At 47.3% G+C, this 16,913-nt stretch overlaps 4 protein-coding genes across 10 annotated transcripts; 2 read left to right on the top strand and 2 right to left on the bottom strand.

The window, feature by feature from the left end:
* Positions 1-2,340: 2,340 nt before the first annotated feature.
* PIG-S (phosphatidylinositol glycan anchor biosynthesis class S) lies at positions 2,341-6,619 on the bottom strand. Of its 3 annotated transcripts, XM_020957238.2 has the most exons (7): positions 6,437-6,611; positions 4,376-4,466; positions 4,165-4,304; positions 3,906-4,106; positions 3,654-3,848; positions 2,974-3,591; positions 2,341-2,710 (listed from the first exon to the last, which is right to left on the bottom strand). In XM_020957238.2, the coding sequence occupies exons 1-7, from the start codon at positions 6,489-6,491 to the stop codon at positions 2,397-2,399; spliced, it is 1,614 nt and encodes a 537-aa protein (XP_020812897.1). In that variant the 5' UTR covers positions 6,492-6,611; the 3' UTR covers positions 2,341-2,396. The 3 variants fall into 3 exon arrangements, with proteins under 3 accessions (XP_020812897.1, XP_020812896.2, XP_086686037.1); XM_020957237.2 differs by lacking the exons at positions 2,341-2,710; positions 2,974-3,591; positions 3,654-3,848; ... (1 more) ...; positions 4,165-4,304; positions 4,376-4,466 and adding an exon at positions 4,563-6,252 and having other exon boundaries at positions 6,437-6,619; XM_086829911.1 differs by lacking the exons at positions 2,341-2,710; positions 2,974-3,591; positions 3,654-3,848; ... (1 more) ...; positions 4,165-4,304; positions 4,376-4,466 and adding an exon at positions 4,563-6,252 and having other exon boundaries at positions 6,309-6,602.
* A 144-nt stretch (positions 6,620-6,763) lies between these two features.
* On the top strand, positions 6,764-8,496 carry Swt1 (Swt1 RNA endoribonuclease). The gene is made up of 4 exons (XM_020957239.2): positions 6,764-7,000; positions 7,058-7,390; positions 7,455-8,024; positions 8,085-8,496. The coding sequence occupies exons 1-4, from the start codon at positions 6,913-6,915 to the stop codon at positions 8,306-8,308; spliced, it is 1,215 nt and encodes a 404-aa protein (XP_020812898.1). The 5' UTR covers positions 6,764-6,912; the 3' UTR covers positions 8,309-8,496.
* A 584-nt stretch (positions 8,497-9,080) lies between these two features.
* Positions 9,081-13,771, top strand: LOC110187949 (uncharacterized). Of its 5 annotated transcripts, none has more exons than XM_020957464.2 (9): positions 9,081-9,246; positions 9,624-9,766; positions 9,839-10,605; positions 11,146-11,272; positions 11,571-11,890; positions 12,023-12,864; positions 12,933-13,172; positions 13,226-13,357; positions 13,419-13,771. In XM_020957464.2, the coding sequence occupies exons 2-9, from the start codon at positions 9,663-9,665 to the stop codon at positions 13,518-13,520; spliced, it is 2,634 nt and encodes an 877-aa protein (XP_020813123.2). In that variant the 5' UTR covers positions 9,081-9,246; positions 9,624-9,662; the 3' UTR covers positions 13,521-13,771. The 5 variants fall into 5 exon arrangements, with proteins under 5 accessions (XP_020813123.2, XP_020813126.2, XP_020813125.2 ...); XM_020957467.2 differs by having other exon boundaries at positions 9,090-9,246; positions 11,610-11,890; XM_020957466.2 differs by having other exon boundaries at positions 9,123-9,258.
* Positions 13,772-15,236: 1,465 nt separating this feature from the next.
* LOC110187906 (putative serine/threonine-protein kinase nek2) lies at positions 15,237-16,313 on the bottom strand. The gene is made up of 2 exons (XM_086829909.1): positions 15,445-16,313; positions 15,237-15,335 (listed from the first exon to the last, which is right to left on the bottom strand). The coding sequence occupies exons 1-2, from the start codon at positions 16,286-16,288 to the stop codon at positions 15,319-15,321; spliced, it is 861 nt and encodes a 286-aa protein (XP_086686035.1). The 5' UTR covers positions 16,289-16,313; the 3' UTR covers positions 15,237-15,318.
* Between the last annotated feature and the right edge of the window lie 600 nt (positions 16,314-16,913).

The following is a 16,913-nucleotide window of genomic DNA, read 5'->3' as shown; positions in this document are numbered from 1 at the left end:
CATATGCACACAAAATGCCAGTGGCCTTGGCGCATGCTGAGAACTGCAACCAACTGCAGCATCCACTTCCACTTTGACGATGCCTCTGCGCTGGCTGAATCTTTCGAAAGCCGCCAAATCCGTTCGGCTTTCAATGGCTGTTATAGTTCCAGTGCGAATGCGCGATTTTTTCCTGTTGTAGTTTATGGGATTTTTCACATCAGTCGTCTTATTGCCCAATAGGCTCTGGCAGCAATGAAAATGTGTTGGCGTAATTAATTAAACAAATTATGTGCATTGCGCAGACGCATTGACGTTTTTGGTGCAGCTACCGATTTTAGACGATTTTTATTAATTTCACTTAGCGGTGGGAATGCACCGGAGCTATAAAAAGTGCATCAGCAGCGGCAATGAGCAATGCACTTTTGGTCAGCAGTGATTACAATTGCAGCAGTGAACGTTTCGCAATGCGGCTTCAATGTTCGCCGGGCCATATATGCCATATATACAATATATGTACGTATGTATCTGGCTGGTGGGCACACCTGGCTAAGAGCACCGGCTCCCAAACTCCGGTTCCTGCTCATTGTGCCTTGTACTTTGTGCCGTTTTTGGCCAGGAATTCTTCCATTCTTTGTGGTCGGTGGTCGGTTGGTCCACACTGCAGCTGCCATCGTGCTGTCGATCGCCTCAAGCGCCGTGTCATTCATTGTTTGGGAAAAACGCTGCTCAATCAATTATTAATTACACGCCTTGTTGCAGCCGCAGTGTCCAGGCCAAGTGCCCCGGACCATTGTCTGTAACATCTTCATATCGGACAAATCGTTGTTGGGTCGGGTCGAAGCGAGTCGGTCTCTTCTGCCCATTTTCCACTCTAAGCTGTAAGTGTTTGGAAATACTTAACAACCACATCAAAATTAGTTTCGTTATTGTGTTAGCCTTCGGCTGGCTGGCTGGCCAGCTCCGGCTCCAACTCCAACTCCTCACCGACTCCGCTTCAGCCGAATTGATTTTTTACGTGCGTGCGGTTTGCCGTGACTGAGTGCGTGTGGGAAACGGCGATTTACGGGCTATTTGAGTCGCCCGGAAATGCAGATGGCCTTTGCGGCCAGCAATTACGCTTCGATACAGCTAGATCCAGGCTGACTCGGATACGAAATCCACCATATGCCGGCTTCGCGACCTGACGGCACACGAAACCATGACACAAAGCCACTTGGCGGCCTGGCGGGCTGGCGGCATTTGGCGATCGCTTAAAAGTCACATTGTTGACCTTTTTGCGGTCTTGGGGCCGAGACCAGACCTCCACCTCCACCGCCGCGTGGAGAAAAGGTTTCTGTCTCTTCTGAAGTCCCTGTCGCTGCCACAACAAGCGCAGCTCATTAAAATAATATTTAACCTTTGCAAAGACAAATACTTGTTGAATATGTATGCGAAGATCTCTTCGCTGGCGAGTATCTGTCTTTGTCTGTCCCGATTCGCATCCGAGTCGAGAGCCAACGAGCCGTGAGCAATTAAAAATTAACTATTTACTTTTTTAATGCGCCGAGTTTTGACACCGGTCCCGCTCCGCCCTCTGCCCCATGGCTCTCCCATTACCAATTGAATTCCATGTTTAACGAGTTTTGACAGCCGCGCATTTGCTTCGTTTTTGGTTTCCATCATCAGTCTCTGTGCAATGGCATGCAATTGGGCCTGGCACTGCCCAAAAAAGGTATATATCTAGAGACTTGGCAACCAATACTTAAAAATCACCACTTAAAATAATAAAAAACATACAAGATGTGCTCCTTTTGATAGCTTCGCTTTGGAATAAAAGCATTCTTAAATATAGAAAATTAATTCTTATTCAATTCTCCACCTGTGGAAGATCATTTTCGATCTGACTTAGCCAGATCTCGAGTTGAATTCCGGCTGACATTCAGTTGCGTCCGCAATGCTAGTGTCTCGCCGCTGAACCTGACCTATGCGCGCCGTTCACACGCTGAGCGGTCTTTGCAGTTGGGCCCCCGAGGGGTGCGTACTCCACCAGCCATGACACCGAATTGCAGCGACAAGTTATCCACAAGGCTTTTGGCTTAAATCGAAGAGCAAAGAGTCGCCCAGGGATTGAATATCAAATATGTACTTTTTGTGACAGGTTAAAATTAAATGTTTTGGAAGCTATAAATCGTTAAGTTTTGTGAATTGTCGGAATGCTTGGGAGGATTATTGTGACCTATATCCTCTGTACGGCCATCTACAGTTTAAACATGCCGGAACAGTACCACAGCGCAAGCAGGAGGACCCAACCCCGGGGTTTTGATAATGAGATGTACTACATAAAACCGAAGCAAATCTAATAAACCCCAATAGTAGCAGTTTATCGACTAAACAGTTTTAATGACGAGGTCTATTTTTTGGTTATGGCTTAGAGCTTATGCAGTTTTTTGCTTGCGCCTAGCCTGGAGCACGCCGCGCAACATGTTGAAGGAGCTCAGCACAGGCACCATAATGGGCAGGAAGAGCGGAATGTAAATGGCGTATTTCTGCTCGTCGGGGAAGTACAGCTGGGCCAGCAGACTAGCATCAAAAAAGCCCCGCTCCGAGGCCACGAAGGCGCGCTTGGCCAAAGACGAGGCATCGCCGAGACGGTGCTCCAAGAGGGCGGCCTTGGCGGCCAAAATGTCGGCGTAGGAATTCGTTATGGCGGCGCCCACGTCGTCGTCTATCACAATGTAGCTGATTTGATCTAAACGAGAGAGGGAAACAAATATTAGAAAATATAGTCCAATTAAGGCAACCCAAGATATAAAGTTTTATCTCTATTCCGTTTAATCATCAAGGCATTAAATGTAAGGCCTCAAATATAAAATAATTTCAATGGATTAACTGCAAGCTTTCAGGAATTTTAATTAAAAACTAAATTTAGAAATAAAACCATTGTTATCAACAAAAACACTTCCCCTTCCGGATAGTTAATGAAGTGTAACTAATGTTTCTCTGAAATCTTACCCAAAAGTTTGATAAGGCTCTGGAGCGTGCTGCTGGCCGTTGATATGTGACGAATGGCACTGCGCCGCAGGTACGCCTCGTACTCCCAGCGCCGGGGCTCCAACTGTTCAATGTCCACCACCTTGACCCCGTCTATATGCAACTCGCTGCTAATGTCGAGCAGCTTGTGCAGCTGATCCAACATCACCTGCATGTTGTCCGTGGTGCTAACATGATAGGGCACCGGTGGCTCATCGTTGATGGCGGCGAGGCACACACGCTCGGGCGGATTGGCAATGATAAAACCGCCCCACGGTGACGATATGAAGGCATCCACACCGTTCCGCGTTAGCAGTTGATCCTTGCTGTTGTAGATATGCAAAGGAGCTGTGTGGCAGGGAGGTATGTACACCACCAGATTAATGGCCGGCTTATCTGTGGTGCTGGCACTAAGGTTCTGGGCAATCGAGGTCAGCAGATGTGGCAGGGCGGACTCCTGCAGGGCGTAGTGGCGTCCTAGGCGGCTTTGGTCACGCACCTGCTTAACCTCAGCCTCAATGGCAACGCGGTATTTCCACTGCGTACGCACCGTATAGTTGGACACGCCAGACACTTGTGCCAGCCACGGTTCAATGTAAGCTGTAAGGAATGAGGATAATGGGAATGAATATGACAAGGTTAAGCAGAATAAGTACACGTACTCTTTACAGCCATGGCAATGTTCCACTGGGCGTGTGTCAGCCGGGGCTTCGGATTCAGGACAGAGACGATCACCTCATAGGTGGGCTGCGGGGCCTCCGACTTGATACCCATCCTATCGTCCGTACTCAGTATCTGATTGATACGATATGTCTGCAGAATCTTGGCATGTAGCAGCTGGGCAATCTTATTGGAAGCTGAAGGGAGAGAAGCATTCACTCAAGGCATTGTCACACGCAATGTTCTTAACTTACATGTATCGCTTCGCATCAGGGCCGAGCGTTCGGTGGTGAGCAGCAGTTCCTCCTGCAGGTTGGGCCACTCGATGAACATGAAGTCGCCCATGCTCTGGGGGTGTTCCCTTAGTAATAGCTTTTCTAAGGCCGCGGGCGTATGAGCCTCCTGGACTGTCTTTGCCGTCGGTGATAGTTGCTTGAATTCCACAGACCATATATCTGAAAAAGAAACATGCTTAAGATTTTCAAATCGCTTTCTGCCTCAGCAATTACCCACCACTGTCGCTGAAGGCACTCTCCAGTTCGCTGATGAGCAACTGGCCACGACTGGGTTGCTGGGTGAAGATGGTCACTTGCACAGCCGTTTTTATGGGGCTCTCGCTGAGGCTTAAAATGCCCGAAGAGGGCAAATCAACTCTGCGCGGAAACAATTACAATTACAGATGATTTGAGAAACATCGCCAGACCTCGTCCGTCATGTAACTCACCTGTAGACGGTTGTGGTGTGCCACCACATCGGTACGCCGATGCCAATGATGACCACGATGAAGGCAACTGTTGCTCCGATTCGATACCTATCTGTAAAGTCAAGCAAAAAGACGGGATTAGTTTAAATTTTTACATAGGGATTATTTATATAGCGAGACATAGACTAGCTCCTCTAATATGCTCAAGTTTTCAAGTTTTCTTAAGATTTTATTCGGTAAATTAGCTGCTGTACAATAGGTAGAAATGAATGTAAATAATTCTTGAGGAGTCATTGTGCGCATAAAGATGCAGGATAGCGAAGAAACATTCTACTCCTTGTAGCTGCAGGAAATAACAAAAACAGGTCCCTTCTCCAGGGGCGTGTTGCGCGACACGTATTTGGTGAACTTGGTAGTGCCCTCGCACCGGTACACAATATTCAGGGCATTGTCCACAGGCGTAATGGTGAGCAATACCGAATCATCCTCCTCCTCGCCATCATAGTCCGCCCGCCTGGCATCCATCGGAGCCTTCTCTGCTGGCAACTCGGCGTCGGGCGAAAGGTACGTGATCACCGCCGCCCCATCTGCCGCATTTAGGTAGTAGACCAGGTCCAAAGTGTTCTCCTCGCTGGCAAGACCGTCGCCCAACACTGTGTAATTGCCGTGCGACCAGCGCTGCAGCTCCACGCTGCACGTTGGTGTGGCGGCATCGGGCCCAGCCAAATCCAGATCTGTGAAATCGCGCAGCAAGTCGAACATGGAATCGCTTCGGAACAGCTGCAGGAGTTCCTGAATCGTGCCCCTGGCTGTTGTCAAGTCCAGCACCTCATAGTTGTGCGCATTTGCAGGTCCCTGTCTCCGCCACTTGAGAGTGTCCGTATCCGCCAACAGCTGTGAACGGGCAAGTTCAAACTTTTCTCTCTTAAAGAACTCGTACAAGCAGATCTCAGAGTTCTCCTCGATTCGTTTTTGGATGCTTCGACGTGTTGCGCTCTTCAGATACACATTGTTCAGTAGCAGACCCAGCGGAGGCGTATTTACGGTTTCTGGCTGGTGATAGTTTAGGCGGGGAAAGGCGCGCAGAGAGTCGGCAACGAAGGCCTCGTTGGTCTCGCCATGGAACCAACCGTTGATAGTCAAACGCGGGTAGTCAAAGGTGGTCACCTCGCCCACCTGATGGAATGAGCGTGAGCCCACCTTGAAGAAGGCGAACTGGTTGTCCTTCGGGGCAATCTTTCGCTGTACCGGGAACTGTGGAAAGCACTGGTCGTCGCTGCCAAAGATCTCGAGGCATCCGCCCTGCGCCCCAGTCCACTCCTCAGCTCCATCCCAGGGCGAGAGATAGTAAATGAAGGCTACTTGCCGATCCTTGAGCAGGTCATCGTGCACGAGCAGATAGTCGCCACAGGTGTACATACTGCAGGAGGCTGACACGTAATCCAGTTTCAGGTTGGTCACCTTTTCCAGCCACGGACGCACCTGTTTGCGCAGCACCTGCAGGAAGTTGGTAAGCAGCCGGCAAGTGGGCATATTGGAGAGGTCGGTGCTCTGGTAGAACTCGTACAGGTCCATTTGCTTGCGCGACCAATGCACCTTCTGAGTAATCTCGGCGACCAGCGCCCGGCTCTGTCCCTCGGCCAGCATTCCCGGCATCAGGCAGATCTGAAAGGGATTTCCGAAAACCTGGGCGCCGGTTTGATCTTCTTTGGTGTCACCCTTTTTCCCCGTCCAGGCCGTCTGCAGCCATTTGGTAACTTCCCGCTGCTGATATGCATCGTTCAGCCGGACTTCTTGGACAGGTTGGGGCCCGGCCAGGCGGAGCAGCTTCCTTTGTGGTTCACCATCACTGGTGTCCACCAGCTCGGCCGTGTCCTCCTTCTCCTCGTGGCTTCCATCTGAAAGTGCAACATATTGAATGAGACTGCATTAAGTGGGGTAATCATCCGCATACCTTAAATCCTAATTTGGCTGCCCAATCACAGCAACACTCACACACACACGCGCGCATTGATAGGTTCCCGATGTGCCGGCACAACTTGCTTTTTCGTTTCGAACAGATTTCTGGGATTTTTCACTTACCTTCGGCCTTATCTTTGTGTCTTGGCTTAAACGGACTTGTGCTTGCGGTTTCCATGCTTCTGAAGTGATTAATTTAAAAAAAAACGTGAAACTTTTACAAGAAATCTAAAAAATTTGGCTTGTGCAGTTAGAGATGGGGCGTGAGAGGCGACGAGTTAGTGATGGCAGTTTTTGATGTAGTATTCCCAATACAAGCTGTGTTCTCGCAAAGTCTGGTACCCTTACAGCTGGCGAATTTAAAACATTTTAGTTAAAACAATCTGCTAGCTATTTATGTATTAATAAATAAATATTGCTATTCATGCACTTTATATGTATTTGATGCAGTGCAGGTGGCGCCACCAAGCGGGCAAGCGTTCTTCCACAACAGCTGATCGTGACACGAGCACGTGCTCTACGCAGTACTCGCTCACTGCCCATCGCTAATTTGTTTTGGTAAATTCGACTCAAAAAAACAATAGCTAAATGTGAAAATCATGTCGTCGGGCCACGGAGGCAGCAAATCTGGAATCCTCAGCGAAGATGAAAAGGTGAAACTGGTATACAATTTGCGCCAGCGAAATGGTAAATCAATTTTTTTCTTAATGTATCCATGATTAATGCCCAACTTGTGCCCCGCAGCTGTGCCAATGGAGAAGCAGGCAGCACAGAGTCGCCTTAAACGCCTGCAGACTACTTTGAAGCGGCTGCAGGAGAAGGAGCCACCGACAAAGGACATAAAAAAGGCTGAGGGAAACCGGGTGACACGGAGGTTTCCAATGTTTACACGTGAATCCCCGCCGCCTGCGAGCACACCTGTTCGCAGGACGTCGACATGTTCAAACACGCCTCCACGATCACTGCGTGAGCGTCTAAGGGCCAAGGTCAAGGTATCGTCGCCCCAAAACGCCTGGGAGAAGCCGAAAGCCCTGCTGGATGCCAGCAATCGTATCCAGGCGGGCAATTCCCAAAGTGGTAGGTATTCAAAGGGAGGGAAAATAAATCCACTAATATTTAGAAATCTTCCATATTCCCGTAGCCAACCAGCGCCTAGCGCAGCTCCGTGACTCTCTCCGGCAGCAACAGGAGGCCAAGGAGCCTAACAATAACAATAAGTCCACCGCAGTCGTTCAGGAAACTCATACACAGGTACCAAACGAGGTTAACCTTAGTGATCTCACGGGCATTAGTGCATTTAATTGCTCCACGGCGAGCGAAGAAGAGCCAGAGTCTATGGATTGGGAAGAGAGTATCGAGGAGAAGCAGATGGACCCGCCGATCCATAAGCAAACCCATGAAGAAGCGAATGAGATTAACGACATCTTGTTCATGCGCCAGGCCAGCGGCGAGGAGGAATTACCCACACGTCTTCTGGATCACATGTACTTCGTGTTGGACACGAACATCCTGATGCACAACATCAAGTTCGTGGACGCATTAACCGAGGTGGTCCTACCGGGTACAGTAGGCAGCATGCTGTACATTCCCTATGTCGTTATTAAGGAGCTGGACAAGTTGAAGATATCGAGCGAGAACAAAACGGATCAGTTTGCCAGGCAAGCCATACGATATTTAAACACCAAATTTGATGAAAGCTTGCAAATACAAGGTGGGATCAAATAACTAACATATAAATACATAATATTAATATCAACACTTTTTAACTCAGCTCAATCTGCCTTGGAGGAGGCGGAGCACTTAATTGATGTGGACTCTCCGGACGACAGCATCATTAACTGTTGCTTGCAGCTCAAGGAACAGGTGCCGAACATGATGCTCCTTACCAATGATAGTAACCTCCGCCTTAAGGGCATTGCCTCGGACATTCAAGTCTCCTGCCGCTCCGACCTTCTGGCGGACTACCCGGATGAGTTTGCCCCTCTAAACGGATAGAAGTTTGGCGTTACTCGCTACTAAAGACTGCGATTGTGATAAATGATCCATGAGAGCTAAGATGGATCCACCTTTCAAGCCACTGCACCGCAGCATATATGAAGTACAATCAATCATTTTCACACATTTTAAATTTATGAATTTCTATATAAGTGTTTTCTAATGAAATAAAGTTTATTTTTGGAAAATTTCTGTTATTTTTTCTTCCTGTTTTAAAAAAGTACCGCATAGTTCAGTAAATAAAAAAAATAAATAGTTGTCAGCACCATGATACAATTATACAAGGTAGTCTCGTCGGCTGCCTAACCGTTCGGCTTATTTTCAGTGCGTTCGTGTTTGTCAAGCAGAAAGGTTGTGTGCGGACGATTTTTTTCTTACTATTAACCCTTGTGTGCGATGTCGTTCTGCTAAGAACATAAACATTAATTTAGATAAAAAAATTTTACTTTAAGATTCCGATATATTTTAAAATTAAGAATTTAAACAAAAAAATAGCTTTACAAAAACAAAAACAAAGATTAATGTCAAATTCCAAACTATTAAAAATTAAGTTATAAAACACTTCAACTCTTTTTACTATGTATGAACAATTTAACCCCCATGGACCATCTAAGGGCTAAACTAAAAGCTCTTTTGTCGTTTCACTCGCACTTACTACGCAGACTCCTCTCACTCGCACTTGTTGTGAGTAATGAATAGCGGAGTGCTTTTGCCGACGAGACTACCTTGTATAATTCTACCATGGTCAGCACTGGCAACCCGCACCCATCTCCCTCTGATTAGTAGCGAGCACTTGCCAAGCATATTTTCCAACACTAGTCGCAGATCGTCTCCACGTAAATAAAGTTTTGTGACCGAACTTCTTATTGCTTATATTCGTGGCCAATAAATTGGTCTTGTATGGCTCCGGCTTTTCAAAGTGAACGTTTACTTTGCCGGTAATTAACAATGTGAGAAAAAACAATACACTCCGCCTGAAATTCCAATTGGAGCAGCCCAACTTCTTAAATGACCTTGCAAGAGGCGGAGCCAGCCAGCCCCAAAATCAACAATAACACACACATACACACTCGACTGCGTGCCCTGGAATGTTTAGATTAGTGTAAATAAATATGGGCTCAGTGGGTGAGCGGGTGCCTAAGTGTGTGGGTGTAAGGGCCAACAGCTGATTCTGCCTGGCTGCCACCTGATTCCGTGGCTGGTGGGAAGGGGTGGGGTTCGGTGCGTTCAGGTTCTATTCTCGCGATGATCTCATTCTCTTTAAACGGGAGCAAAATCGCATACCACTGACATGTGCTCGCCTCTGTTTTGGCAGTAACGACGTACTGGAGACAGCGCCGCTGGGGGAGCAAGGATGGGAAAGGATCAGCACCTGCTGGAGGCGTCGCGCGGCGGCGACATCAAGGCGGTGGACAAGTTGCTGGAGCACTCGAACAGGCGTTTGGGACCGCTAGCCAGGTGAGTCATCATTCCACCGCCTATACACCTGCTGTCGAAAACGGATAATAAGTAGCTTCTATTGGATTTCAGCTTTCGACGCAGTCCGAACATCAACTGCCGCGACATGAATGGCTATACATCGCTTCACCACGCCTGCCTCAATGGTCACAGCAACATCGTCATGCTGCTGCTCTCGCACAACGCCCTCCTCGATGTGCCCGATATACGCGGTTCGACGCCACTATTTCTTGCCGCCTGGGCGGGTCATCAGGATATCGTGAAGATGCTTCTGATGCACAGACCTATGGGCGCCAATCCCAATGCCCAGACCATCGAAAACGAGACGCCGCTGCACTCGGGAGCCCAACACGGCCACAACGTGGTGGTGGGCATCCTCCTCGCCTACGGCGCCGATCCCGCCATCCGCAACAATAGCTTTCAGACGGCCCTAGACCTTGCCGCTCAATTCGGTCGACTGCAGGTGGTCCAGACCCTACTTCGCCACTGCCCGGACCTAATAATGCCATATAAGCGGCCGGATGATGTAGAGGGCGAGCTGCTGGGCTGGTCTCCCACCAAGCACATCTTCACACACACCTGCCTACACCTGGCCAGTCGAAATGGTCACAAGAAGGTGGTGGAAACCCTGCTGGCAGCGGGCGTCGATGTAAACATACTCACCAATGCGGGCAGCGCCCTCCACGAGGCAGCGCTCTGTGGCAAGAAGTCCGTAGTTGTAGCGCTGCTCCGAGCCGGAATATTTGTCCATGCCACTGATGGAAATGGACGCACAGCCCTGGACATACTCTCCGACTATCCGCCGCATGTGACTTATGACATTGTGGGTGCAATAAATGGTGCGTATCATCGGCGCTTGGATGGATCGTAAGGAACTAACAAAATGCTAAATTAATTGCTCAAAAGTGCAATCAAAACTGATATTTATAGATCACTTGTGCGGCTTCGCCTATGATTTATATTCTGAAAGTGTTCTTGGAAACCATTAAAATTTCTTTTAAGGCTTTCTGTTAACAAAAACTAATATACATTCTCTTATGTTTGTATATCTTGCTAGATACATATGTATGAAAGTTCCCAAAGTGTAGGCTATAATGTTGCATATGTTTATCTTTAGTAATAAAGCTTAACTAATAATACTAACAATAAAAGTCATTGCTCAGACCATGACGAAAAGAGCTCTGATCTGCTGAAAAAAGCCCATCCAGGTTATATTTTTTTAGGTATTCCTGAGGTTAAAGAGTAACTCTTATTGAAGCAATTGATTGATTGTGAAAGGTTTAGAGTAATTAAGAGAAGAGGGTTACTTTAACACCCTAGATAAAAAAAACCCAAACTTGGTTCCAGTTTAAACTTTTAACAACCACGATCTTTTCTAGAGTTCACCAATGCCACGAGGGAGCAGCCAAGGCCCATTGTCGTGGAGAACGGCACACAGTCGCTGCCAAAGCGGCTGTATGAGAAGAACTCGCAGCGCCAGAAGCAGCCGCCGACCAGGCAAAGGAAGTAAGCACCCAGCAGCACCACCATGCACTGAGACATGCCCACACACCCACATCCACTATGCTGACCCTAATTAACTTAGCCCGCAGCCCATATCATGTCATGTCGGAGAACGCACTCATCCCCACTCGCACTTGAACCATTCTCTCATGTCCACGCACCAAGCCCTCGCCCACTAAGCCCTAGCACAGACACACATCAGACTCGGTTGCGCGTTCTTCAATTAACTCTGGTTTGGATATCGTTTGATCTCTTCTTCCATAACAACCACCCGCCACTCACTCAACCCTCCGCCACATAGAAAGCAAGATCAAGTCAACGGACTTTCGCACTCTTTAAGCTCGCTGGATGTGTTCACCAAGGCGCCGGAGAACTACCTGCAGATGAAGCCAATTTTGCAGCAAAAATCCTTCGGCGATGTGAACGAACTCCAGGCGGCGGAAGGCGATGGGGATCTCTGGGCCAGCTACAAGCCGGTCTACAAGCAGCCAACACTGCCCAGCTTTCGGACCTGCAGTGACATCTCCAATGGCTCGGTTCCATCGAGATCCTACGAGTATATAAATCTGCTGAGGAATGGCTCAGCCAGCGACGATAACTCAGCCAGCACCAGTAGCAATTGTACGTAAGCAAACACAAGTGGACTCTCTCAGGATAGAATCAGCACAGTGAGCTGTAAAATGATAAACAAAATACGATACCGCACAACCAATGAGTCAACATATTAAACATCTGCTTTTATGATTATTTCAGCTGCGGTGCGTCAACAGGCGGTGGCCACATATGTGGAAATGTCGCTGCCATCTCAGGCACCAGTACCCAAGCCACGCACTCGAATAAACGGCGGAGAATACAACGATTATGCGAATTTGGTGCCAATAGATGAAGTCGATGGCAGGTTGCCAACTGTGGACAATAACAACAATAGTAACAGTAGTAACAATCATGGTAAAACCACCATCAAATTAAGAACTGTCCGCCACTCACCCACACCGGATTATCCACCGCCCACGGTCACCGAGGCGGAGCACACAATCTTTAACTTCATTCAGCCGGTGGTTACCTTGCGCAAAAGCAGCTTGCTGGAAGCGAGTGATTCACCACGAACGGCCAACTCCGCCAGCTCCGATCAGGTGGAAGAGTTTGTGGCCGATATACCATTCGGTGGCCTCTTCAAGGGATCAACTTTGAACTTGGCCCCAGATATGACAGATGGAAGGGCAGGCTCAGTGGCGACGGATCGAGAATTTCTTCGCTCGCCCAGCATGGTACGATCGGCGCACGCACTCAACCATCGCCGCAGCTTGTCCAAGCAGCGCTACTCTGCACTGGGCGAAGATTTCAGTGCTTCTCGGGTGTGGGCTGAGATCGATACCATATTTGAAAACATCGGCAATGAAGTCTCGACCAACGAGGAGCACGAGCAGGCGCAACAGGAGCCACAGAGCCTGACTGCAGGCGGAGAGGACTCGCGGCAATCGCTCCATATACGGGACCCAGCGGAACTGTTGCTGGGCAAGAAACAGAGTTCCACGTCCAACTGGTGCCACTCGCCTTATACACTGATCTACGGCGAGATACGATACTCTCTGTTTGTGAGTATAACGAAAATGGATCTTAGACTTAGCTCGCATTTAACTCGCATTTACTCAATTTATTCTAGTATCTTGGCTCGACGGTAATACGACAATTGCAGGGAACACTTTCAACACGAAAGTCCATCCAGAAACTGAAGATCGATGAGGAGAACATGAAGTCGGCGGCAAGTGTCAGCGATTTTAGTTTACTCGAGAACTGCACCACTTCCACAAAGTATCTAAAAGCGGCCAATCTCCAGACGCGTCTGAACGTGGACATCGCAGTCTCCTGCGTTGGCGTCAAGTTCATAGACCAGGAGAAAATGGTAGGCACTCAGGTTACTCTATCACTATTATCTCATTACTAATCCATTCGTAGAGTGCCATTTGTTGCCATGATATTGAGAATATCAATTGCGTTTGCCAGGACTCGGAAGATTTGCGCTACTTTGCCTACATAACCAAAGAACAGGAACTGCACTATTGTCACGTCTTTATGGTGGATAGTTTGGTGCGTAAAAATGTATTCTTTTTTGTCGTTCTCTCGATCACTAATTCATTCCTCTTTACAGGACCTAGCTAAGGAAATAATTCTGACCCTCGGGCAGGCCTTTGAGGTTGCCTACCAGCTCGCTCTCAGCAGACAGAGTACGCCCCTAATCGAAGAGTGCTAAGCCACACACATGTGCCACAAATGTTTATTATTTAATTTATTGCATTTTACATGTAAATGTATTTTTCATTTGCTAGTCGTTGATGCCATTTCGATGTTGGCTATGCTTCGCATAAGGCAGCATGCTCACATGTTAAAGTATTTAGAGAGAGTTTTTATTTTTTTGTATTTTTAATACATTTTTAAAATGTTTGTAGACGCAATAAAAAACCAATGGCTTAATTTATATGTGAAGAATTTAACGAACAAAAATTGTTTTTTCTCTAAAGATGAAATTGAGTATATATTTTTTCTTAATTTTTTAGGTGCATTTCTTTTTAATTAAAAATTTTATGTTGAATTTATCAAGTTTCCCCCTTGACAATGTGGTCTCAACTTGAGCTTTTATAATAATAAGGAATGATAGGAATAAAAACCATAATTTAAAAATTGTCAAGAAATACCGGGTAGGATTGAGATACTTTTCAACAATTTTATTATTTACAAGAAAGGAAGCTAACTTCGGCACGCCGAAGTTTATGTACCCTTGCAGATAGAACTTCGATGACTAGGAATCCATACAACATAAATTATATATATTTATGGTAAAAAAAACGATGAAGTAATACCTGGTTTCATTTCATTTACCTATACAAATTATATTTGCAGTTTTACATTCACAGATTTGCATTTTTGCTCCACATCTAACGATCGTTTGTATGACACCTATATGATATAATCGACCGATTTTCATAAAATTTGGCACATAATTAAAGACAACTGAAAAAGTTCTTATTTATTAATTTCTAATTTAATTCATGTTTAATTGTATTAATTTCTACACAAAATTGTAGAATAATAAAATGGCTTTAAATTCAATTTAATAAAAATATGTTGAAATTAAAAATATAATATAATTTTTAATTGTATTAATTTGTCGTGGCGCTCGAGGAACTGCAACTGCAACAATCGACGGAGCTGTGCTGGAAGTTGGCCTGGTTGCTTGGCGAGGCGATCGAGTAGAGCCAGATAGACCTCGCACCTGGGCAGTTTGCGGGAAAGGGCCATCTCTTCCAGTAGGCGCCAGGCCAGCTCCAAATGCTCCGGTTTCTCATCCGCGCTGAAAGCCTTCCCGGCCAGCCGCTATAGGCGGCCACACTGGGCGTACTGGTTACCTTCATCATCTCCAGCAGCGACAGGGCACGCTGCCATTCGTCGTTGGTGGACTCCAGTCCGTGGATCAGGTGCTCACAGCTAATGGCGTCCAGAGTCTCGTGATTCGCCTGCAAAGTGGCGCAAATCTGCAGAATCTCCGCCTGCGCTGCCCCACTGAGCGGCCGCTCCTGGTAGGCAGCATTATAGACCCTCAGCAGACGGCCTAGGGTCGCCGCGGAGGAACTCCACATAGTTCTTGGCCAGGGCCAATTGGCGAGGTCCGCTGCACATGCCCAGGATCACGGCGTCCACGTTGTGAGCGTTGATGTGCTTGTGGCCATCCACTAGGGACCGGCGCAACTCCAGCCGCTCATCGCCGGCAAGCTCCTGGCGCCGCTCGAAGAGATTGCTGCGTAACTGGTCCAGCCGATCGGACGGCAGCTGGTCCAGCTGGGGTCGTATCTTGTGCTGGCTGGCCATTCATCGCAGGCCCTCGCCGTTCTGCACACGCTGACCTTTCTGGAGAATTGCTGAACTGTAAAAAGTTGAAATTTAAATTTTAGTTTTTTAATTCGCTTACATACTAAATATATGTATATATACATCAGTTCCTTCTCCTTCGCTTGTGATGCGATCTTGCGCATGGACCAGATGCTGATGATGTTTTATGACATGTATCCTTCTAAAAAAAATACCCAATTTGATTAATATATCATATTGATAAGGCTCTTGGAGATCGTTGCCTGGAAGACTCAAAGAACCTGCTGCCAGCAGGCAGTAAAAGTACTCACCAGCCTCGACGAGGTTCGGAAAACCGCCGCCCAGCTCTCTGGCATTCCGGACCACCAACGGATGCCCCAAGATCAAGTCGACGCCGGGACGCTGTTCACGATCTACGGCCAGCATAGCTGAGATGGTCTCCTGTAGATCGGAACCGTACACGGCAGGAATCCGACGGAACACGCCCTGGGCGGACAGCTGAGCGAAGGTGGGCCCATGGAATGGTGGACGCAGGGCGCACATTTCGCTCTTCCTGTCGGATATCCTGCCGCGGAGCAGCTCCGGACTCATGTAGTCCGGAGTGCCCACGTCCGAAGCGTCGAGGCTTAGGTCCCGCACCATCTTGGCCAGGCCGAACTCGCCCAGCTTGGCGTTGCCGGCAGCGTCCAGGAAAATATTCGACGGCTGCACATCCCTGTGCAGGATCGCTCCGTCAATCCTATTGTGGCACCGATGCAGGGCGCGGCACATTTGCATGAGGACCCGCCAAATATACCGCTCCTCGAACCGGCGTCTCTGTGTTCGCGCCCGCTCGACAAGCTGGGCGAGATCGCCGCCGGCACAGCACTCCATAACAATGTGCAATACCTGCACCACCCGATTGTCGAAATGGTGGTGGTATTGCACAATGTTAGGGTGCTGCAGTTCCCGGAGCATGGTTATCTCCGAGAACAGCGCCTCGCACTTGACCTCGTCCAGCTTGTCGTAGTTGATGCCGTTCAAGACAAACGGCTCGCCTGAGCTCTTGTCCCGCACCTTGAACAAGGCACCGAACGAGCCTTTGCGCATCACAGCCAGCACGTCGTAGTCGTGGAGGGTTTTCCGGCTAAAATCCATGCAAGGTGACGCACTCATTTTTGAAACTGTGGGACACGCGGGGATGTATGTATTGTTTTGATTGTTAATTCCTTTTAGTCTTTCTTTAAGTCGTCAGAATCTAGGAAAGAAATGCAAGCTTCGGCACGCCGTAGCATGAATACCCTTTCAGATAGAACTTCGATGACTAGGAATCAATACAATATAAAAAATATATATATATATATTTATATTAAAAAACAATGAAGTAATACCTGCTTTCATTTCATTCACCTATACATATTATATTTTCAGTTTTACCTTCACAGATTTGCATTTTTCCTCCACATCTAACGATCGTTTATATGGCACCTATATGATATAGTCGTCCGATTTTCATAAAATTTGACACAAAACTAAAGACTAATATAAAATGTCTATATGTCAAATTTGATGAAAATCTGTTGCAAGCTGAAAAAGTTCTTATTTCTTATTTCTTATTGACACAAAATTTAAGACTATTATAAAATGGCTACATGTCAAATTTGATCAAATTCAGTTGAGAACTGAAAATGTTATAATTATTCTATGGAAGCATATGACAAAGTCGTCCGATTTTCATAAAATTTTACACAAAATTGTAGAATAATATGAATTGGCTATATCTCAAATTTAATTAAATTCA

The sequence above is a fragment of the Drosophila serrata genome, unplaced genomic scaffold (genome assembly GCF_035046125.1).
Source record: "Drosophila serrata isolate PLE 108 unplaced genomic scaffold, ASM3504612v1 contig_228, whole genome shotgun sequence".
NCBI classification, from domain to species: domain Eukaryota; kingdom Metazoa; phylum Arthropoda; class Insecta; order Diptera; family Drosophilidae; genus Drosophila; species Drosophila serrata.
The sequence above is the reverse complement of the archived record's forward strand: the minus strand, read 5'-3'. Positions and strand labels throughout refer to the sequence as shown.